At 36.1% G+C, this 22531-nt stretch overlaps 1 protein-coding gene across 6 annotated transcripts in view; it reads right to left on the reverse strand.

The window, feature by feature from the left end:
• Nucleotides 1-22531, reverse strand: part of KANSL1L (KAT8 regulatory NSL complex subunit 1 like) — a 146187-nt gene that overhangs the window by 57946 nt on the left and 65710 nt on the right. For 4 of the 6 annotated variants that reach the window (XM_036098755.2, XM_036098753.2, XM_078071273.1 and 1 more), the window contains exon 6: nt 13498-13702. In XM_036098755.2, the coding sequence (XP_035954648.1) occupies nt 13498-13702 (205 nt within the window). The remainder of the gene's footprint in view (nt 1-13497; nt 13703-22531) is intronic. The other 2 variants (XM_078071275.1, XM_078071274.1) reach the window with 2 other exon arrangements.

Below are 22531 nucleotides of genomic sequence, written 5' to 3' on the forward strand. Positions count from 1 at the left end.
TCCCACAGTTTTATCATTTATTACAGCAGGACCTCAACTCCTGGTAGCAAACTCTGCATTAGTTTCCTAGGGATGTCATAAAAAATTGTGGCTCAAACCACAAAAGTTTATTTCTCATTGTTTTGGAGGCCTGATGTCCAAAACTGAGGTGTTGGCAGGCTGAGCTTCCTGTGAAGGCTCTATGGGAGAATTGTTCCTTCCCTCTTTCAGCTTCCGGTGGCTCCTGGTGTTCCATGGCTTCTTCTAACATAATTCCAATCTATGCCTCCATCCTCACATAGTCTTCTTCTTTGTGTCTCTATGCCTCCAATTTCTCTACTTCTTTTATAGGCTCATAGGCCTACCTTAAATCCAAAATTATCTTATCTCAAGATCTTTAACTCAATTACATCTACAATGACCCTATTTCCAAATAAGATCAATGTATTAGTTTGCTAGGTCTGCCATCACAAAGTACCACAACCAAGTCGTTTAAACAACAGACTTACTGTTTCATATTCCTGGAGGCTAGAAGTCAGATCAAGGTGTCAGTAAAACTGGTTTTTTTTGAGTACTAAAAGGAAGAATCTGTTCCACGCCTTTCCCCAGCTGCTATTTTTTTTGCTGCCAATCTTTGACATTCCTTGGTTAATCGAAGAATAACTCTGATCTCAATCTTCATCTTCACATGATGTTCATCCTGTGTACCTATTTCTGAATTCTCCTTTTTACAAGGATATCAGTCACATTGGATTAGGGCCCATCCTAATCACCTCATCTTAACTAATAACATCGGCAACAACCCTATTTCCAAATAAGCTCACATACTGAAATACTAGGGGTTAGCACTTCAACATATGAATTCTGATGGACACGATTCAATCCGTAACAGTCACATTCATAGGTACCAGGAGTTAGGGCATGGACATATCTTTTGTGGGAGAGACAGAATTATGCTCACTACAGTTGTGTTTTTTTTTTCTTCCAACACTTTGAATATTTCATTCTATTCTCTTTTTGCTTACATGGTTTCTGATGAGAAGTCAGCTGTAATTCATATACTTATTCTTCTATAGGTAAGATTTTTTTTTCCTCTGCCTTTCTTCAAGATTTTCTGTCTTTGGTTTTTTGCAGGTTGAACTTGTTATGCATAGGTATTTTACTTTTTGTTGTTTTTTTGGCATTTGTCCTGCTTGATGTCCTCCTGCTTGAGTTTTCTGGATGTGGTTTAGTGCTTGCCATTAAATTCAGAACATTCTCATGCATTATTACTTCAAATATTTTTTCTGCTCCATTCTTCTACTCATCCTGGTACTCCAATAACACATCTGATAGACCTTCTGAAAATACCCTCCAATTCTTAGATGTATTGTTGTTTTTTCATTCATTTTTCTCTTTGCATTTCAGTTTGTGAAGTTTTATATTTGCCTTACCCAAGCTTGATTCTTTCGTCAGTCATATTTAGTCTATAGATGAGGCTATGAAAGTTATGCTTCATTTTGGTTGCAATGTTTTTGATTTCTAGCATTTACTTTTTTTTTTTTTAAAGATTTTATTTATTTGACAGAGAGAGACACAGCGAGAGAGCGAACACAAGCAGGGGAAGTGGGAGAGGGAGGAGCAGGCTTCCCGCTGAGCAGGGAGCCCGATGCGGGGCTCGATCCCAGGACCCTGGGATCATGACCTGAGCCGAAGGCAGACGCTTAACGACTGAGCCACCCAGGCGCCCCACTAGCATTTACTTTTGATTCTTAAAAGTTTACATCTCTCAAGAGGTCCAAGATGGTGGAGGAGTAGGAGACCTTAGTTTTGTCTGGTCCCAGGAATTCAGCTAGATAGCTATTAAAACATTCTGAACACCTGCAAACTCAACCAGAGATCTAAGAAAAGAATAGCTGCAACTCTACAAATAGAAAAGAGACCACTTTCTGCAAGGTAGGAGGTGCGGAGAAGTAAATCTGAGGCAACAGATCAAAAGATAAGTCATGCGGGGGGCGGGGGAGAACCTCCCTAAGCCAACTACTTGAAAATTATATAGCAGCAGAGCGCAAAATCAGAACTTTTAGAAGTTTGCTCTGGCGAGGGACATCACTGCCTAAAAGGCGCTCAGGTGGCAAAGCAGGAGAGAATCCTTGGTAGGACAGTGTGGTATCAGGATCCTCAGGGTGACAGGAAGACTGGGAGCTCTCGGGCATCAAAATGGGGAAGCTGGCTGCAATTAGTGAGTCCAGGAGTGGACTCACAGCTCAGGGATGCCATGAACTGTGAACCACGGCATGGTCCAGCAACCGCTCTCTGAGCAGGGGCCCAGCAAGCAGCAGAACCACAGGAAGACACCCCCTACCATCCTGGTGGTGGAGTGTCACCAGTGCACACCGCAGGAGTCTTCAGGGTTTGGAGATTCAAAACGGGATTGCAGGCCAGCGATAGAAATGCATGGTCACAGGCTGGGTGAGCACAGAGTGTGGACAAAGATCAGGGAGACAGGAGTGACTCAATGCTTTTCACAGAGGGCACACTGAGAAGTGGGGCCCCAAGCTTTCAGCGCCTGGGCTGGAGACTGGGAGGCTGCCATTTTCATTCGTATCTTCTAAAGCAGCACAGAAAGCCTTCAGGGAACAAAAGCCACATAGAGCAATATGGAGATTACTTAACCTGGCCCCTGGCAACAGCAGGCCATTCCACCCAGGACAAAGACACGGAGAATCAGCACAACAGTCCTTTCCCCTAGAAGATCAGCAAGAACATCCAGCTAAGACCAAGTTTACTGATCACACAGAACTGCAAAACTCCAGTGCTAACGGAAAATAGTATATAGAATTCATGGTTTTTTCCCACGATTCCTTAGTCTTACGATTTTAATTTTTTTTCTCTTTCCTTCTTCAACAAATTTCTTTTTTTATCAACTTTTAAAAATTTTTTAAATTTTCATGTTTATAGTTACAATCTATCCTTTCATTGTATTTATTTTTATTTTTGTATATACATAAGGTTTTCTTTCTTTACAATTTTGGAACGTAGTTTCTTCTAATAAACAGACCAAAATACACCCGAAATCTCATGTATTGCTCTGTCCTCTTCACCTGTCTGATCATATTCTTTTTCTTTTTTTTTGTCTTTTTAAGTTTTAATCTTTACAGTTAGATTCTAGGCTTTCAATGTATTTAACTTTATTTTTGTATAAGTTTTTCTTTCTTTACAATTTTGGGATGTAGTTTCTTCTAACAAACAGACAGAAAAAAAAAACCACCCAGGATTCAGTGTATTGCTCTGTTCTGTTCACCTGTCTGATTATATATATTTTTTTATTTTAATTTTAATTTTTTTTTGGTTTCAAGTCTCTTCTGATTTGTTTAGTGTATATTGCTCTGGGGTCAGAGTTGCCATTTTAATCTCTTCTCTCATTCATCTATTCTTCTCTGGAAATAATGACAAGATGGAAAAATCACCTCAGAAAAGAGAAGAAGAGGCAGTACTGACTGCCAGGGACCTAATCAGTATGAATATAAGTAAGACGTAGGAACTAGAATTCAGAATAATGATTGTAAAGATACTAGCTGGACTGAAAAAAGCATAGAGGACACTAGAGAATCCCTTTCTGGAGAAATAAAAGAACTAAAATCTAATCAAGTCAAGATAAAAAAGGCTACTAAGTAGATGCAATAAAAAATGGAGGCTCTAACTACTAGGATAAATAAGGCAGAAGAGAGAATTAGTGATACAGAAGACAAATGATGGAAAATAAAGAAGCTGAGAAAAAGAGAGATAAACAACTACTGGATTATGAGGGGAGAATTCAGAGATAAGTGATAGCATAAAGCAAAATAATATTAGAATAACTGGGATCCTAGAAGAAGAGGAAAGAGAGACAGGGGCAGAAGGCATACTGGAGCAAATTATAGCGGAGACCTTCCCTAATCTGGGGAAGGAAACAGGCATTCAAGTCCAGGAGGATTTTGAGAGAATCCCCCCTCAAAATCAATAAAAATAGGTCAACAACTCAACATATAACAATGAAAATTGCAAATCTCAGAGACAAAGAGAAAATCCTGAAAGGAACTCAGGACACGAGGTCCATAACCTACAAGTGTAGAAACATTAGACTGGCAGCAGACCTATCTACAGAGACTTGGCAGGCCAGAAAGGACTGGCATGATATACTGAGGGTGCTAAGTAAGAAAAACATGCAGCCAAGAATACAATATCCAGCAAGGATGTCATTCAAAATAGAACGAGAGATAAAACCTTTCAGGACAAACAGAAACTAAAAGAATATGTGATCACTAAGCCAGCCATGCAGGAAATATTAAAGGGGATCCATTAAGCAAAGAGAGCCCAAAAGTCATACACCAGAAAGTAACAGAGACAATATACAGAAACAATGACTTTACAGGTAATACAGTGGCACTAAATTCATAACTTTCAATAGTAACTCTGAATGTAAATGGGCTAAATGCCCCAATCAAAAGACACAGGGTATCAGATTGGATAAAAAAGCAAGAAACATCAATATGCTTTCTACAAGAGACTCATTTTAGACCCAAAGACACCTCCAGATTGAAAGTAAGGGGGTGGAAAACCATTTATCATGCTAATGGACATCAAAGAAAGCTGGGGTGGCAATCCTTACAGCAGACAAATTAGATTTTAAACCACAGACTGTAATAAAAGATGAGGAAGAAAACTATGTCATAATTAAAAGGTCTATCCAACAAGAAGATCTAACAATTGTAAATAGTTATGCCCCTAACATGGGAGCAGCCAATTATATGAGCCAATTAATAACAAAATCAAAGAAAAACATTGTTAATAATACAATAATAGTAGGGGACTCTAACACCCCCCTCACTGCAATGGACAAATCATCTAAGCAGAAGATCAACAAGGAAACAAGGGCTATGAATGACACACTGGACCAGATGGACTTCACAGATATATTCAGAACATTCCGTCCTAAAACAACAGAACACACATTCTTCTCAAGGGCACATGGAACATTCTCCAGATCAGATCACATACTGGGTCACAAACCAGGTCTAACCAGTACCAAAAGATTGGGATCACTCAAAGCATATTCCCATGGCTTTGAAACTGGAACTCAATCACAAGAGGAAATTTGGAAAGAACTCAAATACCTGGAGGCTAAAAAGCATCCTACTAAAGAATGAATGGGTCAACCAGGAAACTAAAGAAGAATTTTTTAAAAATTCATGGAACAAATGAAAATAAAACACAACTGTTCAAAACCTTTAGGATGCAGCAAAGGCAGTCCTAAGAGGGAAGTATATAGCAATACAAGCCTTTCTCAAGAAACAAGAAAGGTCTCAAATACACAACCTAACCTTATACCTAAAGGAGCTGGAGAAAGAACAGCAGATAAATTCTAAAACCAGCAGGAGAAGAGAATTAATAAACATTAGAGCAGAAATCAATGAAATAGATTGAATAGCATAGTAGAACAGATCAACGAAACTAGGAACCGGTTCTTTGAAAGAACTAACAAAATTGATAAACCCCTGGACAGACTTAACAAAAAGAAAGGAGAAAGGACCCAAATAAATAAAATCATGAATGAAAGAGGAGAAACCACAACCAACACCAAAGAGATACAATTACAAGAACATATTATGAGCAACTATATACCAACAAATTAGGCAATCTGGAAGAAACGGATGCATTCCTAGAGACATATAAACTACCAAAACTGAAACAGGAAGAAACAGAAAACCTGAACAGACCCATAATCAGCAAGGAAATTGAAGCAGTAATCAAAAATCTCCCAACAAACAAGGGTTCAGGGGTGGATGGCTTCCCAGGGGAATTCTATCAAACATTTAAAGAAGAATTAACACCTATTCTTCTGAAACTGTGTCAAATAATAGAAATGGAAGGAAAACTTCCAAACTCTTTCTATGAGGCCAGCCTTACCTTGATCCAAAATCAGACAAAGACCCCACCAAAAAGAATTACAGACCAATATTCCTGATGAACATGGATGCAAAAATTCTCACCAAGATACTAGCCAATAGGATCCAACAGTACATTAAAAGAATTATTCACCATGACCAAGAGGGATTTATTCCTGGGCTGCAAGGGTGGTTCAACATCTGCAAATCAATCAATGTGATACACTGCATTAATAAAAGAAAGGACAAGAACCGTATGGTCCTCTCAATAGATGCAGAAAAAACATCTGACAAAAATACAGCATCCTTTCTTGATTAAAATTCTTCACAGTGTACATACGGATAGAGGGAACATACCTCAATATCATAAAGGCCATATACAAAAAGCCCACAATTTCAATGGGAAAAAACTGAGAGCTCTTCCCCTAAAGTCCAGAACATGGCAGGGATGTCCACTCTTACCACTGCTGTTCAACATAGTACTAGAAGTCCTGGCTTCAGCAATCAGACAACTTAAAAAAGAAATAAAAGGCATCCGAATCGGCAAAGAATTCAAACTCTCACTCTTCACAGATGACGTGATACTCTGTGGAAAACCCAAAAGACTCCACCCCAAAATTGCTAGAACTCATACAGCATTTCAGCAACGTGGCAGGATATAAAATCAATGCACAGAAATCAGTTGCATTTCTATACACTAATAATGACAGAGAAGAAAGAGAAATTAAGGAGTTGATACCATTTACAATTGCACCCAAAACCATAAGATACCTAGGAATAAACCTAACCAAAAAGTGAAAGGATCTGTGCTCAGAAAACTATAGAACACTCTTGAAACAAATTGAGGAAGACATAAAGAAATGGAAAAACGTTCCACACTTACGGACTGGAAGAACAAATATTGTCAAAATGTCTATGCTATCTAGAGCAAACTATATATTCAATGCAATTCCTATCAAAATACCATCAACTTTTTTCACAGAGCTGGAACAAATCATCCTAAAATTTGGATGGAACCAGAAAAGACCCCAAATAGCCAAAGGAATGTTGAAAAAGAAAACCAAAGCTGGTGGCATCACAATGCCAGACTTCAAGGTATATTACAAAGCTGTAATCAAGACAGTATGGCACAAAAAAGACAGACACAGAGATCAGTGGAACAGAATAGAGAACCCAGAAATGGACCCTCAACCCTATGGTCAACTAATCTTTGACAAAGGAACAAATATCCAATGGAAAAAGACAGTCTCTTCAACAAACGGTGTTGGGAAAATTGGACAGCCACATGCAGAAGAATGAAACTGGACCATTTTCTTACACTATACACAAAAACAGACTCAAAATGGATAAAAGACCTAAATGTGGGATAGGAATCCATCAGAATCCTGGAGGAGAACACAGGCAGCAACATCTGTGACTTTGACAGCAGCAACTTCTTACTAGCCATGTCTCCAAAGGCAAGGGAAACAAAGGCAAAGATAAAAATGAACTTTTGTACTTCATCAAGATAAAAAGCTTTTGCACAGCAAACAGTCTGACAAAACCGAAAGACAACCCACAGAATGGGAGAAGATATTTGCAAATGTTTTATCAGATAAAGGGTTAGTATGCAAAATCTATAAAGAACTTATCAAACTCAACACCCAAAGAACACATAATCCAATCAAGAAATAGGCAGAAGATATGAACAGACATTTCTCCAAAGAAGACATACAAATGGCCAACAGACACATGAAAAAAAATGCTCCACATCACTCGGCATCAGGGAAATACAAATCAAAACCACAATGAGATACCACCTCACACCAGTCAGAATGGCTAAAATTAGCAAGTCAGGAAATGACAGATCTTGGTGAGGATGTGGAGAAAGGGGAACCCTCTTACGCTGTTGGTGGGAATGCAAGGTGGTGCAGCCACTCTGGAAAACAGTATGGAGGTTCCTCAAAAAGTTAAAAATAGAACTCCCTATGACCCAGCAATTGTACTACTGGGTATTTAATGCAAAGATACAAATGTAAGGATCCAAAGGGGCACCTGCACCCCAATGTTATCCACAATAGCCAAACTATGGAAAGAGTCCAGATGTCCATTGACAGATGAATGGATAAAGAAGATATTGTGTGTGTGTGTGTGTATACACACACACACACACACACACACACACACACACACACAATGGAATACTACTCAGCCATCAAAAAAAATGAAATCTTGCCATTTCCAATGATGTGGATGGAACTAGAGATTATTATGCTAAGTGAAATAAGTCAGAGAAAGACAATTATCATATGATCTCACTCATATGTGTAATTTAAGAAACAAAACGGATCATGGGGAAGAGAAGGAAAAATAAAACAAGACAAAATCAGAGAGGGAGACAAACCATAAGAGTCTCTTAATCACAGGAAACAAACTGATAAGTTGCTGGAGGGGAGGAAGGGGGGGAATGGGGTAACTGGGTGATGGATGTTATGGAGGGCACATGATATAATGAGCACTGGGTATTATGCAAGACTGATGAATCACTGAACTCTACATCTGAAACTAATAATACATTATTTGTTAATCGAATTTAAAAAAAGTTTACATCTCTTTGCTTATAGCACCCATACATTACTTGTTTTCTACTTAGGACTTTAACATATTAATCATAGTTATTTAAGAGAATTTCAACGTCTTTGTCATATTTGAGCCTGGTTCTGATGGCTTCCTTATCTCTTCAGAGTTCCTACCATACCTTGTAATTTTTTGTTAAAAGCTGTATATGATGTATCTGGTAACAGGATCTGAGGTAAATAGAATTTTTTTTTTAATTAATCTCTACACCCAACATGGAACTCGAACTCACAACCGGAGATCAAGAGTCGAATGCTCCTCTGACTGAACCAGCCAGGCACCCTGAGGTAAACAGAATTTTATTGTGAGGCATAATGTTAATCTGGCTAGGAGTGGGCTGTGTAATATCTGCTATAGTTTTAAGTGCTAGAGGACTCAAAATTCCTCTAGTATCTTTGTTTTTGTCTTCCCTGTTGACTTTTAACTTCCTTAATCATTCCTCCTCACAGTCTATGCTTTGCAGCTGTAACCTACTGTTAATAGTACCAGAATCTTGTTGGTGTGGTGGTAAAGTAGGGGGAAGGAAGCATACCAGGGGTGCCTGACTGGCTCAGTCAGTAGAGACTACAACTCTTGATCTCAGGGCAGTGAGTTCATGCTCCACGTTAGGCATGGAGCCTACTTTAAAAAAAAAGAAAAAGAAAGGAAGCATACCTACCACAGTAGCATAATTTACTATAATCTCATGATTAAATCTTAGTCTTTTAGTGGGTCTGTGACTTTAACAAATGCTTCTTATTTTCCACCCTCACTGCCTGTTAGGTAAGACAGAAAGGCTACAGTGGGCAGCAGTGGAAAAAGTGCTTTTCTCACAGGTAAGCTAAGACTTCACTAAAGTCTTTTCCCTGGAAGAAAAAGCTGTGTTACAATTTCTGGGTTCATTTCATAAAAGTTATCCCTTCCCCTCCCACACCACAGCCACTGAGGATCTTCATTGTGAGAACATAATGGGGTGCCTAGAAGTAAAGTCCATGAATGTGTGGAGGGACTTTTAAGACTATAGTCCCCAGGAGTTTTTCACTCTCAAGCTAGTCTAGTCTATACTCAGCCCCCAGTAATTCATCAAAACTACCAGTTAAGTGTTCCTACCAGTTAAGTTTATGGTTGCTGTGGCTTCTGCTCCAAGTAGGCACATCTTGGCTGTGGCTCTCTGGAGTTACTTTTCTCCCCATATTTCAGGGTGGCAGTTTGTACTGTAACCTCAATTCTTTGATGGGTCCATGAAAAGCACAGATTTTCAGTTTGTTCACTTTTTCTTATTGTAAGGGTAGAAGTGATGACTTCTCTTTATGTGTTGGAGCTGAAACCAGACGTCTTGCTAATGTCTTTACTAGTATGATGATTTTTTTCCTGCAATTATACATGTACTTGTTGCAATGAGAGTGATGATCAGCTAATTACTATATGCTATGTTGTAGCAGAACTCCCCACCTCTCCATTGCCTTTAATATAAGCTTTTCTCAGCCAGTACTTAGCTAGAGAGTTAAGCGTTACAGAAAATAATTTATTATTTTCTCAATTCTACCAAGGATGCTACGTAACTAGTACCATTCCACAAGCATAGGAGTTAATTTATTACATAAAATGGATGCCTTAGGGTATTTGGGTGACAGAGTCGGTTAAGCATCCGACTCTTGGTTTCAGCTCAGGTTGTGATCTCAGGGTCGTGAGATCGAGCCCTGTGCCGGGCTCTGCACTCAGCCTGGAGTCTGTTTAAGACTCTCTCTCTCTTGCTCTCTCTCTCCCTCTGCCCCTCCACACCCCTGCACTCTCCCTCTTCCTCTCTCTAAAATAATAAATCTTTAAAAATAAGTAAAATGGATGCCTTAGCCACTTTACTTCTTAATGTTTCAATGTGTACTTCCTAAAATAAGGATATATTCTTACATGATGGCAAAAGTTATCACATTTAAGAAATTCAATATTGATACAATACTTTTATATAATCTACCACCAAAGGCACAGTTTTCTCAATTGTCCCAAGAATCCCCTCTCCCCCACTAAAAGAATTCTGATTGGATCAAATATTCATTTAATTGTCATACATCTTTTTAAAGTCTCTTTCAATCTGCCTCAGTCTTTCTTGACTTTCGTGACATTGACTTTTTCTTTTTGAAAAGACAGGCCACTTTTCACTGTTTCTTAATAACATGCTGCTGGTTTTGGCTTTGTCTCATATTTCCTTATAATTAAATTCGGCCATCCATCCCTGGCCAAAATATGGCATACTGAAACTGTATTCTTCTTCTCATAGGCTATCTTAGTTTTGATCACCCATTGATGATTCTTTCCCAATCAGTCTTTACCATGATCACTGCAATAATTCTGTAGTTGTGCTCACTCCATGTTTATTAATCAGCATTCTACTATATGGGAAAGTCCTCCCTTTCTCCTTTTTATCTATCAATTTAACTGTCAGCAGTATGGATGCATGGTTTCCTTTTTTCAATGGTTCATTACTGTCCTTAGTTATTTTGATGATCAAATAGCCCTAAATTTGGCCAGTGGCAGCCTCTGCAAACTAGCTTCTGGGTTCTTTTGATATGCCCCCCCATCATTTTTTTTTTAACACTACCTTGCTTTCTGGTAACATTGAGATGTTCCAAGCTCATCTTATACCCTCTCTTCCCCACATCTGGAGGTCAGCCATTTTTTCAAACACCCCTATTTCCTTTCAACAGGGAATGGTATTAGAAAACAAGAATGAGTACCATTATGTACTCACTGCTCTCGGGGTAAGTATGAGTCTAGAGTGGTCATATCCAGTATGGTAGCCATTATCCATATGTGGCTATTTAAATCAAAATTAATAAAATAGAAAGTTCAGTCCCTCAGTTGCACTAGCCACATTTCATGTGCTGAATAGCTACATGTATTTAGTTACTACTGTATTGGATAGCACAGGTATTTATGGAACATGTCCATCATTACAAGAAAATTCTATTAGACATTACTTACTGTTACACATCTTTTCACAAAGTGAATTGAGGACACACACACATACCTGTAAGTTCTCACTCTCCATTACCTTTTATTTTTTTTTTAAAGATTTTATTTATTTATTTGAGAGAGAGAGAGAATGAGAGACAGAGAGCATGAGAGGGAGGAGGGTCAGAGGGAGAAGCAGACTCCCTGCCAAGCAGGGAGCCTGATGCGGGACTCGATCCCGGGACTCCAGGATCATGACCTGAGCCGAAGGCAGTCACTTAACCAACTGAGCCACCCAGGCGCCCTCCATTACCTTTTAAATATGTTCCTGTGTCCACTACATTAATTCTTTCACACATCAAACAATTACTTATTGAGCATATACTATTGGGACAGTTACTGTTCAAAGCTCTGTAGGTTCAGAAATACATAGTCCCTATTTTCTAAGAACTTACAATGTAATGAGAAAAACAGAAAAATAAGAGATAATAATAAAATAATGAGTTATTTTTATAACAAGGTGCTATATTAATATCCCATAGTGGGGATGTCAAGGAAGGCTTCCTGAGAGAAAGGACATTTATTAAGTTTAGAAAGGTAAATAATTGGCAACTAAATATCCTGGCAATTTAGGGGATAAGTTAGGGGTGAGGACATGTGTTATTTTCCATCATTTTTTTCATCTCTATTCCTATTTACTTAAAATTCTTTCTCTAACTCTCCCATAACCTTTCAAAAATCTGTTTGTCTTTCAAAGCCCTTATTTTATGATGCATATCTTAATACCTCTAACCAGATAAGACCCTTCCCCAACCCCCAAATATACTGTCTTAACTGATTTCAAAAACAAAAAAGATTTGGTTTATTTTTGTCATTCTCAATACAATGGGTAAGAACATGGGGTTTGGAATCAGACATTTTCCTTACAAGCTGTGTGACCTTGGGCAAATTACTTAATCTCTCTGCACCTCAATTTCTGCATCTAAAGGGGGGATTAACAACATCTCACAATTATATTTTGAGATAATAATAAAATAATGTACTGAAAATGCTTAGCATAATGACTGGAATATGATAAAGTATGTGGTCTACCAGTAACAATAATCTCACACTCGTTTCTTCCTTGGCTTGCTGAACGAAGGCCGATCTTTACAATCTCAGGGCATATAAAGTATTCTAATAACATCTAACAAATCCCCTAAATCATTCAAGCAAATTCCTTCCAGTCAGAATATTATGGCATATTCATACGTTCAATATTTTAGGTAAACAATTTTATGTATAATTATGAAATTACAGACTCAATTTCAAAAATATTATCTATTGCTTATAGCATCTTTAAATAAAAATTAAAAATATGATTTTGTATATAAAAACTTTAAATAAAAATATTTTCCTATTAAAAAACTCTCCTAAAAAGCATGTCATATAACAAAAACTAGAGGTAACTTATCTTGCCCTTTATCACAGTTTTAGATATGTATTGAAAGATGTACATATAACATTCTGCTAACAAATGAAAAATATGCTTTTTAAAATGCATGGTTTTAATGAAGTACATTTTAACTGTAAAAAGTGTAAGCATGGATATATAAAATTGCATTGCTTATATTCCAGACAAAGGAAAAAGCATGCTCTCCAGGATTAACAAATACCAAACCTAAAAAGGAGAGTGATGCCATTTCTTACGAAGTAACTGGCAGCTACGCAGATTTTTACTTTTTTCTTTACTAAGCAAGACAAATATGTAGTACACTTGTATTTTCCTTACTACCCTTACCAGTAAAATTTTAAAATCACCACGATATGTAATTTTCCTTCAAATTAGTTTAAGCATAACAATGAATTTTAAAAAAATGGAGATGTGAGAAGTTTAATACATTGCCATGTTAAAAAATTTATTAAATTCCACTTATATATTGTCAATACCTATGTCATTTATAAACTATTTATTTAAAGCTTTCTAGATGTAATTATTCTAAATAATCAGGTACAATCCATATCCTCTTGTATGTGAAATACATTGATGACAAAATCTTTGTTCATGTTTTCCCATAGGCAGCCTTACCTGCGGTGTCCAATAAAAAGTAGGGCTCAATCGGTAGAGTTTTCGTTTGCGGAAACTCTGAAGTGGCCTTGTTCGAGCAGCTGTACTCATGATAGCCAAGGATGGAGATTTCAATCTTGTCCTGTCTTTTCTCCTTTTCTTATTGTGCTTCTGGTTAAGTAACCAGCTACTGGAGGAAGAGAGCTCATCTAAATTCTCTGAAGCACTGAAATGCCATGAAATAATTGGGGAATGGAGAGAATAAAACAAAACAAACAAAAAAGACAAAGAAAACTAAATGTAAATTGCCTTGATCTATTATGACAGAAGAGTATTAATTTTAGCCAATTTTGTGGTAACAATTGGCAAAATAATTGGTATTAATGGGGTTTACATATTCAAGTTGTAAAAATAATTTCTACTTCTATTTTCTCCTGTAAAACAAATATCCCATAGGTTAGAAATGCTCACATGAGTTCACTGGTACAATGTACACGTTCACTGTAAATCAATAATTCATGCATGTTGTTGAGCGCTGTAACTATTTACATCATATTCTTTTTGCATATGGGTGAAACTACGTAAGATTATAGGCTTACAAAAGGCTAAAATCCCATACCATATCATTAGTTGCTCTGAAATAAACACTACATACCATTTCAGTGAATTCTGAAACAAAGATGCAATCCTACTATGTCTTAGGAGTTTTTTTAAACTTCTGATGATATAGAAGCCACAACTATAAAATAGTGAAATAGATTACACAAACTACACATAAAAATAAACACATTAATGTCATCAACATTCTTCATATTAATTTTTAAACATATTTATTTTTTAAAAAATCAGAATATCAGGAGGAAGTTAATGCTCAGTGCCACATAAATTTTATTTCACTTATACCAGTATATTATATATAAAATAATTAAGTTTTTCAGGTACTACAATGTGTATATAAGTTTTTCAGGTACTACAATGTACCAATTTCAACCTTATTTATATAGATAGAAACTAGTCAATTTAGTATTTTAATATCAAGAGTGAATCTGCCATACATCGTACTGCTAATCAACACGTAAGTTCTAAGTACATTATTTGACTTAAGTAGAATTGGTGTTTAACAGTAAATAGAAATCTGGTTTTTCTATAGCAGTATCGTTAGTTTTGAATCATATTTATGGTTGCTACAAAATATTCTGCTAGCTTGTGGATAAAGAAAATAATTTAAGAGTGCTTTACATAGTAATAAGAAATCAGAAATAAAGGCAGCTGAATGGCTTTTGTTGGTGACACCAAAGAGAATTAAATATGGAATTTGGTGACTATAATACATTCAACAAATACCTGAGTACGTACTACTGGCCAGACCAGTACAGGGAAAAATAAGTGATAATAACTATTCCACTTTTAAAATCTTAACTTTTTTTTTTTTTAAAGATTTTATTTATTTATTTATTTGAGAGAAAGAGAGAGAGACAGAGAAACAGCATGAGAGGGGAGAGGGTCAGAGGGAGAAGCAGGCTCCCCGCCGAGCCGGGAGCCCGATGTGGGACTCGATCCCAGGACTCCGGGATCATGACCCGAGCCGAAGGCAGTTGCTTAACCAACTGAGCCACCCAGGTGCCCATTAACTTTATTTTTTTTTAAGATTTTATTTCAGAGAGAGCACAAGCTGGGGGGACAGGAAGAGGGAAAGGGAGAAGCAGACTCCCCACTGAGCAGGAAGCCTGACCCGGCTGGATCCCAGGATCCTGAGATCATGACCTGAGCCGAAGGCAGACGCTTAACCAATTGAGTCACCCAGGAGCCCCTAAAATCTTAACTTTAGTCTTCAGAGAGCCCTAGTCAAAAATACCTTAAGTCCCAGTTAGTAAGCATTCTAAAGATCTGAGAAAGGTTTAAGATATAACACTACTCTCAAACTAACAGGTCCAATCTCATATCCTGGATGCTATTTTCTATAAGAAGTATATCAGTGCTAAGTAACAGTTGGCTCTTGAGAAAGAGCCAGAATTGGGCTATCTTGTCAAGGGTGAGCAGAAGGCACAGATGATAGATAATATCAAAGTAGGCACCAGGTAGGGCAGGTGGTTGGCAGAGAACTAAGTTAGGTCAGGTAGAAGACAGGTTTCAGAAGGTGGTTGATATAGGAAGTCAAGTCAAGATGCTAGAATCCAGGAAGGCAGGAGTAGATCCAGCATAAAAAGAGGTTCTCCCAGCAAGTAAGAAACACCTTTAGGCAGATATACTGGTTCCTTAAAAAAGACATAGCTTCCATAGCATCTAGAGAAAATGAAGAGCTTTTTTTATTCCAGGAGTTAACTCTAAAGCACAGTTAACTCTGCCCTCTATTTATAATTCTTTAGTTGTTAATGAGCCCTTATTCCCCTCCCCACAGAAGAGTTAGCCCTAAAGAAGGTGAGCCACCATCTCTTTACTGACTGACAGGACACAGCTTTTGAATTGGCTAGAGGCTTATAGGTGGGGTTAAAGATAAATAGAAAACGTGCCATTTGTTCACTGAAAGTTGTATTTTCAACTTTCTAAAGTGACTGACACATTATCGGGAAAAAAAAGTTTTCTTTTATTTAAAACTTAAATATGTTTCCAGCCACAATTCTTCCTTCATGACTTCTAACACTCTCTAGCTATTAAGGGTCCTTGCAAAATGTCATCAAAATTTATCCTAAATTAATGGGGAAATGTACTGAAATTCAAAGATGTGAAATCTGTTTATTTCATAACTAATCAATGTGTAAAGCACATTATTCTCACCAAAGCTCATATGGTACATAAACCACTTTTATAAATAATTGATGAGGTTATTGTAAAGAGTTACTACAAATCACTAATAAATTCACTTATTTTCCACAGTGTTTTACACTAAAGAGAGAATAAGTCAATCAACTTCAATGAAAAGCAGAATAAGAGCAAAATGAAGGAATCCGGAAGACAACAACCCTGCTCATGTAACTCTATAACCTAAAGCTTTTTCCTCAGGAGATAATAGGCTATCTAGTAATTAAGCATTAAGGAAAACAAGAACTTAAATATATCATTGATAAACCAATATAAGATACCATGACACCATCATCACATGACATTCTTAAAAAAAAAAAGCTATAATAATAATAGGAAGAGGAGGAGAAAACTCAGGAGGGAAAATAACATTTCAATAAGAGAAGGTTTAGTGTTCACATAAAGTTGTAGGTACACCCCGGCAACCCCAGAAACTGAGGATGCAATGGGTCACCATCAAGTACTGTCCTATTATCAAGACAACTATCAATAAGTACCAATAATATAATTATCATTGAACTTTTGAAATTGCAAGCTTACAAGTGGGACAGTAGGATAATTGCCAGGAGAGACAACAAATTATACTTCTTTAGATCTCCAATTGGAAACTTTTGCTCAGAGAATAAAAATCCCTCAAAGGATAGATCCTTTGTGTGGTATACGCACATAACATAATTTCTCCATTTCCACTGTCACTCCCCTAATGCAAGCTTTTTTGTCCAGGAATACTCCAATAGCCTCTAACTGGTCTCCCTCATTCACACTTTTCCCTCTTCAGTTCCTTCTATTACCAATCTTTTGGGAAAACAAATCTTATCCTTTCATGCCCTTTCCTCCCATCCCCACACTGCTTACCATCTCTCAAAGCCTTCCCATTGCTCTGGAGAAAAAGACTTCAAGTTTAGGCCCTGACTGGCCTGGCACCTGCCATCACTCTCCTGCCTTATCTTGCATCTCACTCCTCCTTGCTCCCTGTGTTCTAGCCACACCACCTCCTTTCATTTCAAGTAACTCACACTCTCTACAGTACAAGACTTTTATATGTTATCTCTGCTTTACAGAACTTTCTCACATCCTCCTTCAACTACATAATTTCCAATAATCATTTGCCTCTCAGTTCAAAAGTCAGTTTCTTAGAGAAGTCTTTCAGCCCTTGTTTCACCTCTCCAAAGACTAGTCAAATCCCCTTTTGAGCTTTGATAGCACTGTTCATCTGTCCTTCATAGCATTTTTCATAGTAATAATTTTGCATTCATTTGTACGATCATCTAATTAATGTCTTACTTTCTAGACTATAAACGGTGCAGGGACTGTGTCTGTTTTGTTCACCCTTGTATCAAGAAGTTCCTGATATTGTACCTTGCATACAGCAGATGCTCAATAAATATTTATTGAATGAATAGAGAGATATACACATATATATTGTCAGGTTTATCATTCCAGCTCTGTGCTTTGTATAGTGCCTGTATAAAATACATTATACCTATATAATTAGTTTAGTGAATGAGTAAACATTGAACATTTTAAATAACCTAAAAGCCAAAAGAGGTTCTAAACAGAAGGCTACAAGAGAGCTTTTAGAAAGATAAGATATATATTGACATGGCCTTGCATTTCATTCTAAATCTCTAACTCTGGTTTACAAAAGGTAGCTTTTGGTAGTAAGATATGATGTATCTTATTTTATCATATAGTCAAGTATGTCCATCATAAATTTAGAATAAGCAGATAAGAACTGTGATATGTTCTGATTTGTAAAAAGGGCATCAATCAAGTCTAAAAATTTCTTCTAATCTAAAAAGTACAAAACTGAGAGTTTTATCTAAGAAAATAATCAGAAAGTTCTGAGTTCACATTTTATTAACACTATTTACTTTCTCTAATAGTTATTTAATGACTTTCTGAAATCACTGGTTTTCTGTTACAACCCTAGAAAATCCTGACAGTTAAGACATTTATGGATGATAACAAGAAGGATTCAATTTGCTACTACAGAGTATGAGTGGAAAACTTCAAGTGAATTTTTTACAGTATATTCTTATACTTTGATTACTATAGGAACCAAAGTCCCAAAAGTGAATCAATTATTTTTTACCAGATATTCTACAGTAAATCACTACCAAAATCAATTCCTGCAAACATTATGCACTTATATTAATAAATAAAACAATCTAAAAATATGGGTATATGGGGGCATCGATTAGCTAATTTTTTGGTGTTTTCTTGGTGGCAGTATTAATGGTAGAGGATGTGGAAGAACAGTCTAGTTTTGATCTTTCTTTTCTTTCCTTTTTTTTTTTTCCACAAACCCAGTGAAAGATAGTCTAGAATTTTTCATAGTAAATCACTCAAGTATTTAATAACCTTCTGCCTAAACCAAATTATGTTCTTAGAACGATAGGAATAATTGGAATATTATAATAACCTTATAATGCTGTGCTCAAATATTTTTAGTAAATAAGAAACTTTTGGGCCTAGTTGTGAGTTCAGAATGCTAGAACCATAAAAGCATAAAAAACACTTCATGAGATTATTTTTATCTTTTATTCTCAAGAAGAGCAGAGAATATTTAACATAGAATTTTAAAATACTGTTTAAGAATAGTAGTTTTCAATATTTCTCCCATATTCACCCATTCTCATATTAAATACACTTTTAAAAAAGTAGAGGGGCGCCTGGGTGGCTCAGTCGGTTAAGCGTCCCACTCTTGATATCAACTCAGGTCTCGATCTCAGGGTTGTGAGTTCAAGCCCCCGCTGGGCTCCACGCTGGGCATGGAGCCTACTTAAAAAATAAATAAAATTTACAAAAGGTAAAAATCAATAATGGAGAAGAGAATTAGAATGTGCATTCTCAGAAAGATTATGATAGCACCACCCCCAACCCCTAGTTTCCCCATACACTCACGCACAAAATACCCACACCCACTGTCCTGGGTTGAATAGTGCCCTCACAAAATTTACATCTACCAAGAACCTCAGAATGAGACGTTATTTGGAAATACAGTCTTTGCAGATGTAATTAGGTAAAATGAGATCATACAGGATTAAAGACTCTAAATCCAGTCACCGATGTCCTTATAAAAAGAGACAGAGAGACAAAGAGGAGACACACCCAGGGAATAATGCCATGTGGATAAAGAGGTGGAGACTGGAGAGCTGGGCTACAAGCCAAGGAACGCCAAAGACTGCCAGCAACCAGCAGAAGCTAGGAAAAGGCAAAAACTGATTCTTCCCTAGAACCTTCATAGAGAACATGGCCCTAACACTTTGATTTTTAAATTCTAGCCTACAGAACTGTGAAAGAGTAAGTATCTGTTATCTTAAGCCACTCAGTGGTTGTTACAACAACCCTAGGAAACTAATATATCCACAAAAATACACACCTAAAAATCACTGTTTTTGCATGATTGGTAATCTCTATTTCATCTCTCCTGTTCATCAGTTGGAGTTCTTTGATGAATTCAATCTATAGCAAGAACCTTCTCCAAACTTTCCCTGATGTCAAATATCCTGCTACTAGTTGAATTTACTATCTTGTTTTCTCTTGATAGTGTTTGGAGAAATGAATGCATCACATACTCAGATAACTCAATGACATTTAGATGGCATTAACCAATTTTAAAGAAATTAAATAAAATAGGGCTTATATAATATAAGCTTACTAAAATGGCCCACTATGGGCATTACTTGTCCTCCAAATGTCAAAAGTAAAACAACTCTCTCAAAGGACCAATGGATCAAGATAAAAGGCATTATCTGGTACAGAGAAAACCGTACCTTTACCAGGCCATTTCCCCTATCTTAGGTATTAAGTAGAAGAACTATACCCCTTAGTCAAAAATACAAGTCTCTTTAACTCTTGTAATAAGAAAATGTGTTGAAGTACAATGTAATATGGTATTCTAATTAGATATATACCTATTCTAAAAAAATAAGGTATACCTTAATGTAGCCATTAAAATGGAAAAGAAATATTTTAAGTATAAAAAGCTTTGATATAGTATCAAAATAAAATCTAAAACTGCTTCTAATAAATCTCAACTATGAAAATGTATAAATATGATAGAAAAGAAATATATACTCTGAGCAATATGATTTCTACTTTCTTTTTAGTATTTTGTGAATTTTCCAATTTTCCTACAATGAGCTTGTACTATTTTTCTAGACAAAAAATGTCATCTGAAAATCAGTCTTTTTATTTTTTGTATTAGAGACTTATTTTTTTAAGATTTTATTTTTAAGTAATCTCTATACCCAATGTGGGGCTCAAACTTACAACCCAGAGATCAAGAGTCGTATGCTCTACTGACTGAACCAGCCAGGTACCCCAAAAATCTTGGGAATTCTTAAAAGCTGGGAATATGTGAATTCACTTTACTATGCTTTCTATATGTCAAAGTTTTCTATAATAAAAGGTAAAGAGAAAAAGAGACTATTGTAGTGCTATCTGCTATTTTTATCTTTGGCTCTTAACCTCACATGGTACTTTCTGTTTTTAAGTAATCTCTACACCCAACATGGGGCTCAAACTCACAATCCTGAGATCAAGAGTCGCATACTCTACCAACTGAGCCAGCCAGGTGCTCTTCAAGTGATATTTTTTAAAGCATTAAGGCAAAGACACTAGGAAGCGAATAATGGCAGTTACTTTTTTCTGAGAATCGAAATATAAAAGTTTGTCAAACATTTCTAGCTAATCTATAGTTTGGGAGATACAATTCAGATTCTTCAATATAATCTCTGAGCTGTTCTTCTCACATAATTTGTTTGAAAGTTTGAAATGGAGACTTTCTATTTTACTAACTATAATTACTATTTTTCATTTTAAAGGAAAATTTGAAAATAAAGTTGAAAAAATTTTTTCAAAATCCATCATCTAATCACAAATACAGTTCTCATTAAAATTTTGATTTATATCCTTCAAGTCTTTTTTCTATGAAATGATATTATACAATGATTTTGGTACCCTGATTTTTCTACTTAACTTTCCCAAATAAGCATATCACCATATGATTTTTTTAATACTTACATGATATTCCATCCCATGTTTATATCACAATTTATTTAAACATTCCCTCTAACATTAGGTTTTAGACTTACAGGTAAAAAGGGGAAAGAAAAGTTTTTACAAAAGAAAATAATTCCTACTGGCATTACTTTAAAAACACAGCTGGGAAATTTTATTTCCTTATTGATGTCACACATCTAGCTAATATAATAATTAATGTCATTCAAATGAACCCAAAATTATATTGAAAATTTCAGCCTAGAATATGCAGCTAACAGTGTTTTCTTCTGAGAAGTGACTACTGAAGATATTAAGGATGAAAGAATTACTTTCTATGTAATTAGTTTGCCAGTTTAGCTGCAGTTTTTCAATCATGATACCCAATTAGAAAGAATGGTTGCATTTCAAGAGATAATTACCATTAGTGGAAATAAATAGCATGGCAATGATTCATTGGAATTTAATTTTATATCATGTTCTGGGTCTCATTAAGGCAAAAAGAAACAACAACAATAATAAAAATCTAGATATTACTTCAAATAGAAATTCACCTTCTCAGCAGATAATACCCCATGGGGTAATAAGCAAGGATCCATTTACAACATTTTATCTTTATTTTAGAATATAAGATCTAAAAATTAATATCTCTATCATTATAAGATATAATGCTTCATTTGTTTGAAGACTCAATTTTTTCAATTGCTCAGTTCCTGGTGACTCATCTTAGACCCTGCTGCTAAGATTAATAAAGCTAAAAAAACCATTCTAACTTCTGGGAGATACTGCCATTAAATAAGAGGTGGGGGTTGGGAATCAATGAATAACATGGGCAAACAGGTAGCCTGGAAAATAATTAACCAGGTGAATTTACTTTAGACATTGTGAGAGAACAGTTCATTAGGATATTATAAAAATGACAGATATTTTTTGAAATTATATCAAACAATAAGCTCTATGTGTTCCTCTAAAAATTAATATACAGAATAGGTGGCCAACCTTTAAAAATTCAAAACTTAAATTTCTCCTAACCTAATTATACACAAAAATTATGATATAATGTGATATAAAGCTAGAATAAGTACGCTTTATTAGAAGAACTGTAATATTTCACCTATGAGATTACTTATCTGGCAATGCCAAGTATACAGAATATGAATGAAATCACAAAAGCCTTTCAAATAACCCAAAAACCTCACTGTTCATACACAAAAGTTCACTCCTGTTACTGTTAGCAGAGGCCTTTTTT

Source organism: Halichoerus grypus, chromosome 4 (assembly GCF_964656455.1).
Source record: "Halichoerus grypus chromosome 4, mHalGry1.hap1.1, whole genome shotgun sequence".
Taxonomy (NCBI): domain Eukaryota; kingdom Metazoa; phylum Chordata; class Mammalia; order Carnivora; family Phocidae; genus Halichoerus; species Halichoerus grypus.